The 15,119-nt window shown below is 45.5% G+C and overlaps 6 protein-coding genes across 6 annotated transcripts; 4 read left to right on the forward strand and 2 right to left on the reverse strand.

Annotated features, from left to right (window-relative positions):
• Positions 1-1,055: 1,055 nt before the first annotated feature.
• N7478_006936 (uncharacterized protein) lies at positions 1,056-1,853 on the forward strand (the record flags this gene model as incomplete). The annotated part of the gene is made up of 1 exon (XM_056923150.1): positions 1,056-1,853. The coding sequence occupies one exon, from the start codon at positions 1,056-1,058 to the stop codon at positions 1,851-1,853; it is 798 nt and encodes a 265-aa protein (XP_056781187.1).
• Positions 1,854-2,899: 1,046 nt separating this feature from the next.
• Positions 2,900-4,000, forward strand: N7478_006937 (uncharacterized protein; the record flags this gene model as incomplete). Its single annotated transcript, XM_056923151.1, has 1 exon — positions 2,900-4,000. One exon carries the CDS (start codon positions 2,900-2,902, stop codon positions 3,998-4,000), a length of 1,101 nt encoding a protein of 366 aa, XP_056781188.1.
• Positions 4,001-4,986: 986 nt separating this feature from the next.
• On the reverse strand, positions 4,987-6,161 carry N7478_006938 (uncharacterized protein; the record flags this gene model as incomplete). The annotated part of the gene is made up of 3 exons (XM_056923152.1): positions 4,987-5,355; positions 5,437-5,640; positions 5,712-6,161. 3 exons carry the CDS (start codon positions 6,159-6,161, stop codon positions 4,987-4,989), a joined length of 1,023 nt encoding a protein of 340 aa, XP_056781189.1.
• Positions 6,162-9,195: 3,034 nt separating this feature from the next.
• On the forward strand, positions 9,196-11,030 carry N7478_006939 (uncharacterized protein; the record flags this gene model as incomplete). Its single annotated transcript, XM_056923153.1, has 5 exons — positions 9,196-9,623; positions 9,701-9,811; positions 9,883-10,174; positions 10,249-10,332; positions 10,446-11,030. 5 exons carry the CDS (start codon positions 9,196-9,198, stop codon positions 11,028-11,030), a joined length of 1,500 nt encoding a protein of 499 aa, XP_056781190.1.
• Positions 11,031-11,512: 482 nt separating this feature from the next.
• N7478_006940 (fungal specific transcription factor domain-containing protein) lies at positions 11,513-13,406 on the forward strand (the record flags this gene model as incomplete). Its single annotated transcript, XM_056923154.1, has 4 exons — positions 11,513-11,538; positions 11,653-11,981; positions 12,043-12,947; positions 13,002-13,406. The coding sequence occupies 4 exons, from the start codon at positions 11,513-11,515 to the stop codon at positions 13,404-13,406; spliced, it is 1,665 nt and encodes a 554-aa protein (XP_056781191.1).
• Positions 13,407-13,581: 175 nt separating this feature from the next.
• Positions 13,582-14,442, reverse strand: N7478_006941 (3-oxo-5-alpha-steroid 4-dehydrogenase family protein; the record flags this gene model as incomplete). The annotated part of the gene is made up of 1 exon (XM_056923155.1): positions 13,582-14,442. The coding sequence occupies one exon, from the start codon at positions 14,440-14,442 to the stop codon at positions 13,582-13,584; it is 861 nt and encodes a 286-aa protein (XP_056781192.1).
• Positions 14,443-15,119: the final 677 nt, after the last annotated feature.

Below are 15,119 nucleotides of genomic sequence, written 5' to 3' on the forward strand. Positions count from 1 at the left end.
GCTGGGTTAGCGTTCGGCCGTATGACCCCAAATAATGCTAATATTCTGATGTCAATTTCTCGGGGCAAAGCGTAGTCTGGACTATTGTTCCTGAAACTCAATCAAGCTTAATTAATTCATCATTATCCATCGTAATAGAAAATCTAGCGGAATAATAAGGTACATCCATATAAGAGCGCACAAAAACTTGGGAATTAACTATATGTTATCTTAAGGAGATCATGAGAACCTTCGAAGCCTTAGAAGGCCGAAAAGCGGCCATACATTAGACACCGAAAAGAGTCGCTCTACCCACTCCGCTGTTATAATCATATACTACCGCAAAGGATTATTCCCTCATTGCTCAACTGGAAGGAAATGGAAGAGTTCAGCACCCAAGCTATTCAATACGACATCGCCACTCACCCGCACTCGTCAAGCTTTGCGTATGAGTATGAGTGGCCCATTACCAATCGCCCAAAGATCCCGGAAGCGAGATAGCAGAGCTTGGAATCTTCGCAAAATTCCATTATCGTAGTCATGACAAGTCTCCCAGTGATTAGCCCGCGAACCTTCAATGTCGATCGCTCTAAAATGCATAGAGACTGCCCGAGCAATATATGACGCTCACTTGGCCATAGCTCCAGGCGAATCCTCGGCTTTTCAGGTGATGAGGTGGTCCATAAAATAGAGTTTGAAGAAGTTATTTTGTCTTCTACCTCATTTGGTTAGAATAAACTATAGTAAATTTTAGGAAAGTTTTGGCCAGGCGTCCCCCGACTACCAGATGAGCTGCCGCGTCCGAATCCTATCAAAAACCACCTGATTATACTTTGGCCCAATGGAAAATGGAACTACTTGACGTAGTAATACTGACCTTTACACGCATGACCAAAAACATGATATTGAGCCGGAGATTTCCTGTTTGTCCTCCTACCATTCCCACCGCTCTCTCTACGACCTTTCCATTTTGTAATTTCCTCTCTTCGATCCACCTACATAGCCAATACTTTTGATACCAGATATTTTCGCTACATACTTGAATCGCATGTTGATATATCCCATCAAATTCAGACATGGACAACGACGACAAGGATCTCAACCTCGCTATGAGGCTTCAACTCCGGGATATTGATGTGTTTGAAGCTGCACAGAGGGGCAGAAAGGGGAAAGGGTGTCCCACCGACTATGAAGTTGCCCTTGGCCTAATGAGAGAAGATATAGCCGCCGAACTCAACTGGACTGATTATCGAAGTCGTAATCTACGCAACATGGACGCAGTTTCGGAAGATCACCTAGCTATCTCGGAAACAAAGAGTGAAGATTCGGAGTCTTTTCAAAACCTGGGCTCCGTCTCCATGACCGGAGGAAAACTAAGCTGCGATTCATGCTACGAAAACGTTGATAAACTTGCGTGTACATCACCATGTGAACATGGGTTCTGCCGTGACTGTGCCCGAAAACTAATTCTTGGAGCCATTCAAGAAGAGATTCTCTACCCACCCCGCTGCTGCAACCATGTTATATCACGCCAGGTTATTTCTTCAGTACTTAGCTACGAACAGCTTCAAGAATTCAACAACAAAGCGGTTGAATACGAGTCAAAGCAGAAGCTCTATTGTGCTGACCCAGTATGTTCCTCATTCATTTCGTCTACTGATATCAAGGATGAGCATGGTACCTGCACGAGATGTCATCGAGAAACCCATATTCCATGTCGTTCCCTCGCTCATCCCAAGAATATGGATTGCCCGAAGGATACCGGCATCCAACAACTTTTGAAAACAGCAGAGAAGGAGCGTTGGAAGCGATGCTCGAAATGTAGAAGAGTGGTAGAGCTTGCCCAGGGATGCAACCATATCACTTGCCTGTGAGTCTTAGAAATCACCGACATCTCTACATATGCTAGAAAAACAGTTAGATCCACTAACATGGTATTAGCTGCGGTCACCATTTTTGCTATGTTTGTGGGTTGAGATGGGGTACTTGCCAGTGTCGAGTATGGGACGAGCAAAGAGTTCAATTTATTGAAAGAAGAATTGCTGAAAGAGCAAATAGGGCATTTGAAAATAGAGTTGCACCAGTTCCCCAAGCTCCACAGGCTGCACGAGCTGCTGCAATAGCCCCGGCCGTTGGAAAGGGGCCAGCTCCACGAGTTGCACCAGTTAGACCTGTTGAACGTGCTAGAAGAGCCCCAATATCCGGGTCTTTATTTGGACCAGATGCAACAGTTATACCAGTTGAACGGGCTAGATTATATGGACCAGTTGCACCGGTTAGACCAGTTGCGCTAGATCTGCCAGTTACAAACGCGCCAATTACAAACTTTGCACACTTGTTTCGGGGCCCTTTTCACAGGTCCAAGAATCGATGAGCTTCTGCACCATTGATGTGATCTGTTGGGCGAAAGCTTAGTCTAGACTGTTATTTCTGAAATTCAATCAAGCTTTCAATGTTAATTACCATTCATAATTACCCAATCAGATAGACAATTTAGCAGAACAATAACGTGTGGTGCATTCATATAAGAGCACACGAAAAGCACGGGTGTCAGAAAACAAGATTTCAAGGCTTATCTTTATAATGAAATTAATTGTAGGTTATTATCTGCAGGAGATTATGAGGGTCGTCGAAAGCCCTAGAAGGCCAAAAAGCGGCTGTAGATACAGCCAAAGTAGGAGTACTTGAGCCCCACAGTTCAATCAGCCAATCAACATCCAACATTCTCAGCCTCTAACCGGCGCGCGACTCAACCAAAACATCACAACCAACACCTTCAGGACAAATTCCTGAGGACCACGATAATTGAAAGAAAACAAAAAGTGACCCAAACCATCCACAAGAACCAGAAAAAGAAACTAGAACATCCAAGAAGATAATCTCGGGAAATCCGCACAAAGTCAACAATCCACCGACCAAAATGCGTCTCTCAAGACCCCTGCACACATCAATACGCATCTACAATACTTTGATATCATTTCCACGATACAAGTCCACTTCAAGCACCCCAGAATCAGCATTTGCATCGCCAACATGGCTATCAGCTCGCAAAGCAAGCGAACTCCAGCAACTAGCACGCGCAACAGGAATCCAATCATCAGGCACAAAAAGCGTCCTAACTCAACGCATCTCAAGCTCATTCTTGAATCAACATCACCAAACAAATAATCCTAATGATCCCTGGCGAGTCTTAAGCATAGACATGGGGATCCAAAATCTTGCATTTGCACATCTTGTCGTGCCATGTCCTTTCTCTATGGATATTCATACCAGAACTACATCTCCCGTTACGCCTCCTGCATTAACTGCATGGCGACGTGTTGCTGTTTCAGAATTTACAAAAGAATCAGACTTGTCTTCAAAAATAGGTTCTGAAATACAACAAACACAAACAGAATCTACGTCAGCACTTGAATTCACCCCAGCTCTTTACGCGGAGACAGCATATAAACTAATAACGACACTATTATCAACATACAACCCCACCCATATCATTATCGAACGCCAACGTTTCCGATCTGGAGGCGGAAGTGCGGTGCAAGAGTGGACGATACGAGTCGGTGTATTTGAGGGGATGCTGTATGCTGTTTTGCGTGCTTTAAAGGCCGAACGGGGATACGGGCCTTTTGTAGAGGGTGTTGAGCCAAAGAGGGTTGTGGGTTATCTTGGAGAGAGAGAAAGGGAGGGAAGGGAGGCGAAAACAGCGAGGGAGGTTAAGAAGATGAAGATTGATGTTGTGGGAAGGTGGTTGGATAGGGAGGCGAATGCGGATGCGAATCGAGTGCAGCGGGTGCTTGTTGGGGAGGAGCTGGATGCGGATATGGTAGATGGGTATTTGAGGAGGTGGAAGGGGGTTCGGACGAAGGGTGGAGCTGGAGCTGGGTCTAAGATTGGGAAGCTGGATGATCTTGCGGATTGTTTGTTGCAGGGTGTTACTTGGTTGGAGTGGCAGGTTATGCGGGAGAGGCTTGTTCGGGAGGGGATGGGAGCTTTGGATTCGTTAGAGCCTGAGGGGGTTTGAATGAGTGTGTATAACTATGTAGATGTATATTATTTGAGGGCTTGAGGGGACTTGTATATTATTATCTTGAATTGTAAATAAACATGATAAGTTGTACTTTCGGGGTTAGCGCAGCCTCTTAGTATCTCTCTTCAGTCTTCACATGAAGATCCGCAATGATCAACAGGTCCACACTAGGGGTAGCCCCAAGCCAGAACTACAAGAGATCTAGAATGCTCGGAGACCAGTAGAGCTAACTCTACAAGGAGCACTACGTCTACAGATTGGATCTGATTAAAAACAAAAGGCTCAATTGAGATACCTAATGCGATAATAAATAAAAGGCAAAGCATGTTCTCCATGTAAAGGGATCAACTCAAAAGCAAATTTTGTACAGAAAGGTGGATGCACCAGAACGAAACGCTTCGCTGCGTTACAAATTCATCCTAAGAATATAAAGCAAAAAAATCCCATGAAGAACACGAACGCGCACCATTCCATTAAACCTCCCATCTCAGCAGTGAAAGCTGGTTCTGTCGAATTGACCGAGGAAAAAAAAATCATATCTCCAAAGAATATCAATATTAAAGAGTATTGAAGTCACATTGGAGGAAGAAGAAGCAAAATAAAGAGGCACTGATGTTCCAAACTGAGATACCAAAATCGTCAATTCATTAATCCTTGAGGACAAGAAAGGAAAAGACAACATTAACTCGTAGAAAGAAACATCGGCACAAAGAAAGAAAGAAAGTACAAAAAGGGGGGTCTTCACACTTGGTAACGATAAGAATTGAAATCAATAAGCTCGAATCATGTTCATGTACGGAGAGGAGATTCCAACAGAACGTAATTAAGCGGATTGATGCTGTCAAATAATCCCAGCGCGCAGCCGCACGAAAAAGAAGATAAATTGAAAAAGCAGATAACGAAAAGATCAACTCTCAGGACTCTCGATCAGCCCAAGTCTCAACCGCAGGACACGAGGTCTCTATAACGAGAGATCACGCTTAGATGAAGCGACGGCGGAAAGAGTGAGGGTAGCTGCCGCCGGGGGTACCGGAGGGGCTGGGAGCACCGCTAGGGGTGGGCTTGACGCTGGGAGTTCCCGAAGGGATAGCGCTGGAGCTAGTGCGGAAGCCGGAAGGTGTAGCAGTGGTTGAGGGGTAAGGAGCAGTTCCGTTGCTGTAAGGGGCACGGCTGGTGGTGAGAGTGGCGCTGGGGACCGGCACAACAGGCTCAGTGGAGGTGTTGGTTGGCTCGGGGCTCTCTCCAGATCCAGTGGACTCGCCTCCGCCATTACCGTTGCCGTTGCCATTTCCGTGACCGTGTCCATCATGGCCGTTGTTACCACCAGCACCAGAAGTGGGAGCAGCGCCCTGAGAAAATGTTAGTCTTGTTTCTTGTGATGTCTGATATTGTATGCTTGAGAAGAGGAGCGGATATTTGAAAACACTTACCACAGTAACGGTCTCGGTCTCAGTGGCAGTCACGGTGACAGTGGCTTGGTTGCAAGCAGTGGCACCAGCACCATTGCCCTCGGTAACGTAGCTGGTTGGGGTCTCGACCAGAGTCAAGGTCTTGGTCTTGGTACCCTCGACAACAGTGGTCTCCTGGGGCTGTTGGCCATGGCCTCCCTCGTTGGGGGCAGTGTAGCTGCCAGTCTGTGTAAACAATTAGTAAAATGTACATATCAAATGGATTGGGAAGAGCAAAAGGAAGGATGTAAACAAACCGGGTAAACAGTGTGGACATCGGTCTTGGTCTTCTGGATCGTGGTGGTCACGACACTGGTAGAGGTACCGGATCCCAGAGTGTAAGTGACAACGATATCAGAGGTCGAGTAGTCCGTGGTGTAGACGGCACCAGGGGTCTCAGAAGCAGCACTGGTCACAACGCTCGAGGCAGCACCAGAGCCAGCAGGTCCAGTACCCAAGGGAGCGGGGACAGAGCGAGAGGATGGGGTGTAGTGAGGCTTTCCAGAGGGCGAGTGGGGAGTCTGCAGAGGAGTGGCAGAAGAAGAGACGGTGCTGTAGATGGTGGGCAGAGATCCAGAAGGAGGAGGAGTGCCATTGATACCACGAGCACGGTTGATATGGCGCGCATGGAGAGCGTTGTTCTCCGCGTTGGCCACAAGGGCCAGGGACGCGACCAAGGGGTAAACAAAGGTGTTGACAGCCCGCATTTTGAATATGAGGCTTAAAGATAATCAATATCTGGTAAAGTTGGAAATGTTGAAGATGTGAGAAGAGAGTCAGTGACAGTGGTGGGTAAAAAGCGAAGGTAAATGCTGTGAAATCAATTCACAGGCTGGGGGAAAGATGAAGAAAGAATGGAAGATCTCTAAACCAGAGAGTGTGAAAAAGAAAGTGAGCCACGGAGTTTGGAAGAAAGACGAAGGGAAGTGAGAGATAGATATGGATGGGTGGCTACATAGTACTACGCTACTACACAGGTGTGACTACATGTTTTAGTATTACGGAGGCTAAGTGGGGCTGATTCAGTATAAAAAATAATCATGGAAAGTGTAATCTAGGCCAATTTTCACGGATAATTAATGATATTAATGATTGATCGGGTTTTAATATGGGATAATCTGCAGCAATATCAGTATGTCCACTATAGCGTGGATAGTACTGGCGTGTATACTAAATTTGCCCCACTTGGTTTCAGGCACCAGCCCGTTATTGGTGGAACCAGTGGAATATGTCTGTTCTACCGATAGAGAAGGAGAAGAGAGTGGTAGTTGTCATGCTGGAATCAGCTGGTCAACAAATGTCGCACTACAGTGGCAACCGACTTGAAAAAGTAATCAGCCAGAACAATCAATCTACTCAAGCGGAGGGAACTGGTGCGACACTCTACAGGGGGAAATTGAGGGATTCGGGGTTTTTTTTTCTCGTCTATCAAGAGAGATCCAAACCAGGATTCAGGATTTTTCCCAGTAGAAATTAAATCCGGCATGGACACTTAATGGCCTCTTCTGATAAGCAGATCGACTGCGCCCGAGCCCGCGCCGAGTGTTTCAGGCCCGGTGTAATTCACCCGTCACATACAGGTAAAATACAGAACACACCTTAATCTTGAGCTGGTGTGTTTCACATAGACATCCCGCCACTCCAATGTCTGGATATACCCACCACACACCACTCCAGGGTCCGCTATCCAGTCTACCAATTAATACCTGTCCCGTGCCGGATTATAAGGATGCGCACAGTCTACCGTTCTCGGGATTCTGGACGTGTCTGGAACAACGGAATAAATGAAGCTTATTTGAGTTGTCAAAATGTGCCGCAATGGTTAATATCGACTTTCCTAACCTGTGAATGGAACGACATTTGAATCCCAAATGGCGTCGGGAAAGCCCATTTTAGATGTGATTCGATTCGGAATATCATTGCGGAAGAAGGTTACTACTGGTCGTGCAAGGCTGGAACAAATGCCACCTGCATTGCATCTTAGGACCTCGAAGCGAACCGAGATGACGGCATCTGGGGGGTGGCCCAGCCACACATCGACTCGCTTTTTGGAACATGTCCTGATAACCATTTTAATTTCCTTGAACACATTATCGGTGATGTTCTGTTTTTCTTTCCCCTAATGTATTGGATCTGTCAGATCGGAACACGAGCTTGCTTCCTAGGGTCCTTTCGTCATCTAAGGGTCTCTATCCCCCACTCGGAGAAGCTTTCCATTTGAAACATACAGGAATTTCATCTGGTGCAGCCAGGGGTTGCACCACCCCGCTAGTTTGAAGATTTGAAGAGAATCTTGCTGCAAAATGTCTTTAACATGAATGCAGAGTTATCATGCTAGGATCAGTTCGAGCAATTGTTATGACTATCTTGACCAGGGTCTCTCGCAGATCGTTCTGAGACCGCCGACCACCGAACCCTGACGCGGAGTCCCGATTGACTATTCTTGCGAACGAATTTTATCATATAAACTCAAGTGTTGTTTTTATGGCTATCGACCTGCTATACTTGCTATACGTACAACTACATACTGCAAATTATCTTTCGACCGGAGTTGGATGATCGGCATATCGACATATCAACATGAGATATTGTATAATATGAGAAACTCCCCGGATTGAAAGATATTTCCGGAATAATAAACCATCAAGCTCTATCTAGTGCTATCTAGTGCATGTCTAATCCTTGCCCGTTGAGATGTTCGCATATACATTCCCGAGTCTCTATTCTTTCGCCGCATTCCGAATTTACCCCGCCGTGTATCACAATCTTGACTGCAGACGTCAAACGCTCCCCAGTCAAACTCAAGCTCGATCGCGAACAAAGCATACATATAGTCGTAATCTAGTCACATTGAATATCACAATTGAAAGACCCGATGGATAAATTGTCATGCTAACCCTGGTGGCGCAAAGCAACGATGGTACCGAGTGCGAAAATTAGAGTGGTTCTGGGTCATAGCGAGATCAATTACCGTTCGATGCACCGAATGACTGAGAATATGCAAGCTACTCCGAGTCTCTTCTTCCTTCTTCCATACTTTGAGTTATTTTAAGCATCTGCAACAATGTAATCCAAAAGATGCATGTTCCCTTCTTTGAAAGTGTAGTTCCTTTGTAAAGTTGAGGCTTCTTAATCAACCCATTTCCTTAGATCCTGAAACAAAAAGAAGAAATAGAACCAAGCCTTTGCATAAGCCTACTTCTTCATCAGATTGTGAAGAATTTCAATAGACATCAATGCCTCTTTGTTGTAGTCTGCCCAAATATTTCAATGTTTCCATTGCAGCTCCCGCGTCCTGTCCTGCCAACCCGCCCTGACAAAAGAAAGATAACCCCAAGTCTATGATATCCTCAAAAACGTGTTGCTTGAGTATATTGGGAGATTTCAGTATTTTCGCTAGCTTGATAGAACGGAACTCTCGTTCTCTACATCTATTTCTGGAAGTGCATCGCATCCATCTCAAGTGGCTTACGCAGAACCACGTGAGAATGATACCAACCTCCCTCTTTCACTCGAACTCAGTCTGATGAATCCTTTGTATCAATTTTATAATTTTAGCTATTAGCATAATCGAGTATCCTTTGTCAATCTCATTTCGTTGTTTGATGTTCTTTGATACGATCATACTCCCTCGGGAACTGCCTGTTGATAAAAGGACGGCCCTTGCACTTGGGAATATTCACCATCATCTCGATATATCTCTACGCTTATAAACAACAGTATTTTCTCACAAATTTCAAAATGGGCAGCAAGCGTAAGAAGTCTGACAGCCAGGAGCATGAAAAGACTGCCTCTAAGCAAAAGGCTGCGGGAAAGCGCCGACGGGAGTCCAAGTCACCAGAGAGAGACTTTGAAATACTAGAAATGAAGAGAAAGAAGAAGAACGAGAAGCGTCAAAAATATTCTGAACTCGAGATCGAAGCTATCACGATTATTCCGACGGCAACGGAGGTCCCACGTGTAGTCGAAGTAGAATTTGATAAACATGGCGAATTGATTTGGGACCCTGAGAAGACTTATATCGGAGAGAGAAAAGCCCCAAAGGGACGACGAAAAAGACCAGCCAGACGAGAAAGATATAAAGCGCCGGAAGGCAAGCCTATTCTGAGTAGACGAAATATACCTACAGAATGGAAATGGAATGAGTGGGATCTTGATCTTGATCGCAAGTGAGTTTTAGCGTTTTGGTGTTTTGAAATTTTCATTGATTAACTGGTACCTATACTTACTAACATGTCTTCTATAGTGACATTGAGGGCCAAATTCAACGATGCAAAGAAAGAATTGAAGATGGAATTCTACCATTCATTTTCAAGGACAGATTAAGCGAATTTGAGGTAAAGAAACACGCAAAAGAGTAAGATCCCGAAAATATAACCCATTTTAAATTTTATTGAAATGATCTTTTCCAACTAACCAATTCTGCAGCCAAATTATGGCGAAGCACCCTGGTCATACCTTTGAAGTGGCGCAGTGCCTGGAGAATCTGCTCTTCATAGAGGAGTCACTACAGAAGAAAGACTCGGATGAGTACAAGCAGCTTCCAAATGTACGAGCTCTCATAAAGGCCTACAAGTCAAAAGCCCTGGATTGGAATCAGGGACTAGTCACGTACTGGTCCCACGGAAGGCAACTTTGTCAGCCACGACCCCTTAGTTGGAAGGAATTTTACGCGGTAAACAGAATGCATGACGGATGGGAGAGCTTCTGGGTCGAAGGGGTGAGTCAATACACGTTATCCAATGTTCAAACTTGATATGAGAAGATTTGTTAATTCGTGATGATCAAAAATAGCTCAATGGGCCGGGTCCATCAAAGAAATTCGTCAAGATGAAGACAGAATTGGCGAATGCCAATCTAAGCGATTTCAATCGTTTTGTATGTAATCGCAGTATTTAAACTACTACTACCTACATACATTATGATCGACATATCATATTCATGTAGTATCTAAACAAGTTCACGACTAACATATTTTTTCTAATACTTAGGTAAGCATCAGCTTGAGAATACCTCTATGCGAGGGAGCCGAGATTCCATACGATTTTATAGACGACACGGGCAGTGATATGGCGTGTGTATTCAGAAATAACGTTTTATCTTTAGCTCAAGCTGCTCTCGCAGTCCCAAATTCTGGATATGCCGGCGGCGTGCATACGGCGACTCGGAGTTCAGCACGTGTTCCTCTGCCTCCAATTGTAGGAGTAGTAACAATTTTATGTGCTTTGGGAACGCAAACAGTTGAAAATGTAATCCTGCTAGAGGCTAATGCGAAGGATGATAATGATGAATATATCATGCCTCATTGGAGTCCTATACAAGTTGGAGTTATGCCTGATCGTGGTCCTGGAGATCCTGAATTACACAGGCTTTCTGGTCCGTGGTGTAGGTCCCAGCTGTTTATGACTACAATTCCGGATAATTCCAATACGACGTATTATTTTGATCATAAGACGGCCTTTGGGGATATAGATATGGATCATATTAAAGATCCTAGTTTTCGAGAGCATCTTCAGGAATTGCCTTTGGCATCTCCGCCGGCGGATCCATGGAATTCATTACAACTTGAACGTTGACTTTTGTTGTTGGGGTTGAATTTATTTCTGTTTTTTGAGTATGAATCGAGTGTTTTGTCTTGAGAATTCTTTGTTTTTGGTTGGTATGTATGCGGTGTGTCGGTTTTTTTTTAGTTCATATAAGTATACCTGTATTTCAGGGAGAAATTTAATATCTCCATCTCTCAATTATTCTTCCAATGTACGTAAACCCGCTTAAAAGAAAAATCAGACTTGATAGCGCGGTTAGAGACGGGGAAACATGGACAATGCGGGGACGGAGACCAAAGGAGACCGATTCCTCCCTGCTCCACTTCCCGGTCTACCGGCCCAGGTTCAATGCATGTAGTAATAGAATCCTACCTCGTGATGATCTGTGGGGAATCAGTCAACAAGATCTTTAAACTTTCTTTTTAGACCCCTCCAAGTCTTGATTTCCCACAAAAAAACCCAAACCCCAACGTCCTCCCTGGCATCAGACATACATCTTCCACCTAGATCCCATGGACCCATCTAAGAAATCACCAAGGTATGCAGTGACGGTCAGGTCTGACTAGTTCGAATTTCCTTCTTCAAAATCATATGAGAATATGAATAAAAGCGAAAAGGTTTGGAACCTTGGAAGTTGACATTCATATCTTAGCCCATCCTCCCCAGACAAAGTCTTTCTCGAAGCATGCGACATATACTTCCGCCACTGCCATAACAAGCCTTACGGCTTCTTCAATGCTACTCTCTTCCACCAAAAGGTCCAAAACGGCCTCGTCCCTCTCCACCTACGACTCGCCCTAATCGCCTCCGCAACCCGGTACTCCTTGCGCTCAGAATGGATGGAAAGAAAACAAACCACAATCGACAGCTATGCCCGGTGCTCATGGGAAATAATCACAACATCAACACCACCGCTAGATGAAAACGAGGACGTCGATATAATTCAATCACTAGCTATCCTTGCTGTAATCGATGCAACGGGTGAGTTATATCATACCTGAATATGTGGTAGTAAACTCACTGAATCAATCAATCGCAACAGCTGGCCGGCGCCGAACAGCATGGGTGAAAATCGGAATGGCAGTTCGAATCGCTCAGGATCTGAACATGATGCTTGAACCGGCTTCTCATCTCCCCGAGTTGGAACGAGATGAACGTCGCAATCTCTTCTGGTCTCTATATCTTCTTGATCGATTTGTTTGCTGCTCGTTTCAACGTCCACCCGCTATTAACGATGACTACTGTCTTCTTAATCTGCCGACGCATTATCGCGGTGGGAAGAAACTCCCGTCTATCTCTTTGAGTGAGCTGTTTAATGAGAAGATTCGAGGTATATCGCCTCGTTCAGGTATGTTTGGTATTAGTGTCGGGTTGGCATCGTGTCTTGGACGAACGACAAAGTACATGATGGCCAAGTCGGAGAGTAGTCCTCCGTGGAGCTCGCATTCGGAATACTGCATGATCCATCGAGATTTGGAGTATTTGAAAGAGCTCGCAGTTAGGAATGGTCCTATCCTCGCTGCGCCGGGTCAACCACGGGTACAGAGTGATATGCCGAATCCGGATCGTGAACAGATCGCGCATATGGTGCTTTCGCATACTCTTTATCATCTTGCGCATTGTATTCTCAGTCATCCTTTTCTGATCGGACTTAAAGTTGAGGCGTCCCGAATCTATGACATGCCCTCATCATGGCTTGAGGAGACACGGACGAGAAGCTTGGTTCATGCTGGTTCTTTAATCACTGTTCTTGTTGAAGCAAAGGCAGCGGGGTATATGCCAATTCCTTCAGTCTACAGTTACTGCATCCTAGTTGCGAGTACTATTCATGCGCTGTTTCTGTATAGTTCCGACCCATCTACTAGTCAGAGCTCAGCGGAGTATTTGAGAATGTCTCTCGAGTATCTTGCTGAGATGTCCGAGCTGTGGGACAATGCACAGATTATGGTGAGTCGCCTCGGATTGATTAATTTGGCCTGGCTAACATTTGGCTATGATTAGTCCGATTCTTTGAAATCTTTTATAATCCAGTGCCCACAATACAGCGACATATTACTTCGAAGTGAACCGCGGATGAAGGATTTTACACAGACCGAACTAAGCATATTGAGATCTGTTCTGGATTATTGGTCTATGATGGATCCGCGGAATCCGGTCTTTGGCGGCGTTTCAAAGACAATCAAACCTATAGATCTCCAATCGGCTCTTTCGGGGTATTCTACTCCCCTATCACCGATGTCTGGAGAGGGCATCTTGGAGATGAACGTGGATGAACGAAAAGAGCATGGAATGGATCCCGATATTCTAGTTTCGTATCCGCTCCCAGCCATGTCCCCTATAGTATCCGACAACGAAGGATCTCCCAAATGGGATTGGGATAATGAGCTGGATGCCATAAAGAGCTAACATAATTCAAAAAAGAAGAAAGGAGCAGCCCACTAATGCAAATATTAAATATCCAATATTTAGAGATTAATTTCTCACACCCCTAGGTCATAGATCGTATAATAATGTACTTTTGTATTAATAATTACCAAATAGTATATCAAACGCACCAAAAAGTCTAGAAACAATGTTTGTCTCACATCAAAGCGCACCCAGGCACCACAGCCCCCCGCCCAGCAACAACTTTCTCCCCAAACTTCTCAGCGTACCACTTCCTCCCCCATCGGGCATGAGGCAACATATTCGTAACAGCATTAATCACAAACAGCACAGCAGGAAGGGGGAGAGGAATGCCCAAAGCATGCGCTATCCAAGCCGCAGGGGTAATCCATGGCGCTGGATGAAGAGGCGGTGGCGTACTCTTCCCAGCTGTAGGGAGAGGGAAAACAGCCGTGCCAGCAAGAGCAAATCCAACCCATTCAAGCCATTCGAAGACATAGTGCGGGTACAAGATTCTTTGGAAAACGCCCTCAGCAGGAGGGATGACGTAGACCTTATGGAACTTGTTGCCAGTGTTCTTGTCTGAGTCAGTGATTGAAATAGAATTCTCATCGGATTTCTTGGAGGCGCTTTGCTCGGCCGATTCTCTTCGAAGCCGGAAGAGAGTAGTCTCAGAGTAAATGTTGCCTGCCATACCAAGAGAGAAAAGAATAGTTCCGAAGAAGGGCAAGATCTGAACAAGTAGAAAACTGAATGAGTATGGATCCAGCGCTTGGGCGCCGTTAGTCTCATATCCAATGATTGGACTTTCAAATCCGCGCAGCCAGCCTGATATGCACGAGGAATTGAACCAGTTGAAGGTCATGGCGCTCGCCATGATAAAGAAGTGAATTGGGGACATGCTTGGGGCCGAAAAGAAGGGCGATATGATTGCACGATTTAAATAATGTGTACAGTATAAAGCGGCAACGAGCTGGTTCTGAATAGGGAGCTCAGTGAAGCTGGGGGATGCTTGTGAGAGGTTATAGATCAGGTTGATTGGGCCGATGATTTCCATGGCGCACCAGGCTAGTCGGCCTGGGAGGTTGAATATGGAGCTTCTCATAGAAGTTTTTCCGGCTGGATGCCATGATAGAAGCCACTGGAGGACCGTAAACTGGATGCGGTTAGTTCGGAGATCCGCCGGAGAGCATGAAGTAGTGTTTGGCAAGTTTGTTTACTTACTATAGGGAAGTACTGGAAAATGGCAATCAGGCCGGTATAAGCTGCTGGGGTTGGTGGGAAAAAATCTTGCACGGGCGGCATAGCGCCCCAGCTGGTGGAGAGGGTGGCACCCATTGTAATGCTATCGGAAAGCTGGTGGACAATAGTAGTTGGAGAGGAAAGCATGAAGGGGGAGTTGATACCGGGGATGACCGCTTTCCAGGGCAGAAACGGGCTGCATTTTCCTGACTTTGGATGTCCGGCGCCGCCCCTTGACCGCCTACTACCCTTAGCTCCGCATGCCTGTTCTGCACTGCGCCCTTCAAGTTTTAGTAGCCATGGATTGTTAGTGCCATCCATGTCTCTCAGTCCGTTGACTACAGAAGTCATGGAATATAGTAATTCACAGGCCCGCCATTTACAGCTACAGCAGGGATTAGCAAGCAGGTACAGAAGCAGTGATGTGAATGTCCAAAATAGGAAAGCGGTCATGATAATTTGAAGCTACGCTCTATCTTCCTGGGTTTCTAT

The sequence above is a fragment of the Penicillium angulare genome, assembly GCF_028827245.1.
Source record: "Penicillium angulare strain IBT 27051 chromosome Unknown utg000004l_segment0_segment0, whole genome shotgun sequence".
Classification (NCBI taxonomy): Eukaryota; Fungi; Ascomycota; class Eurotiomycetes; order Eurotiales; family Aspergillaceae; genus Penicillium; species Penicillium angulare.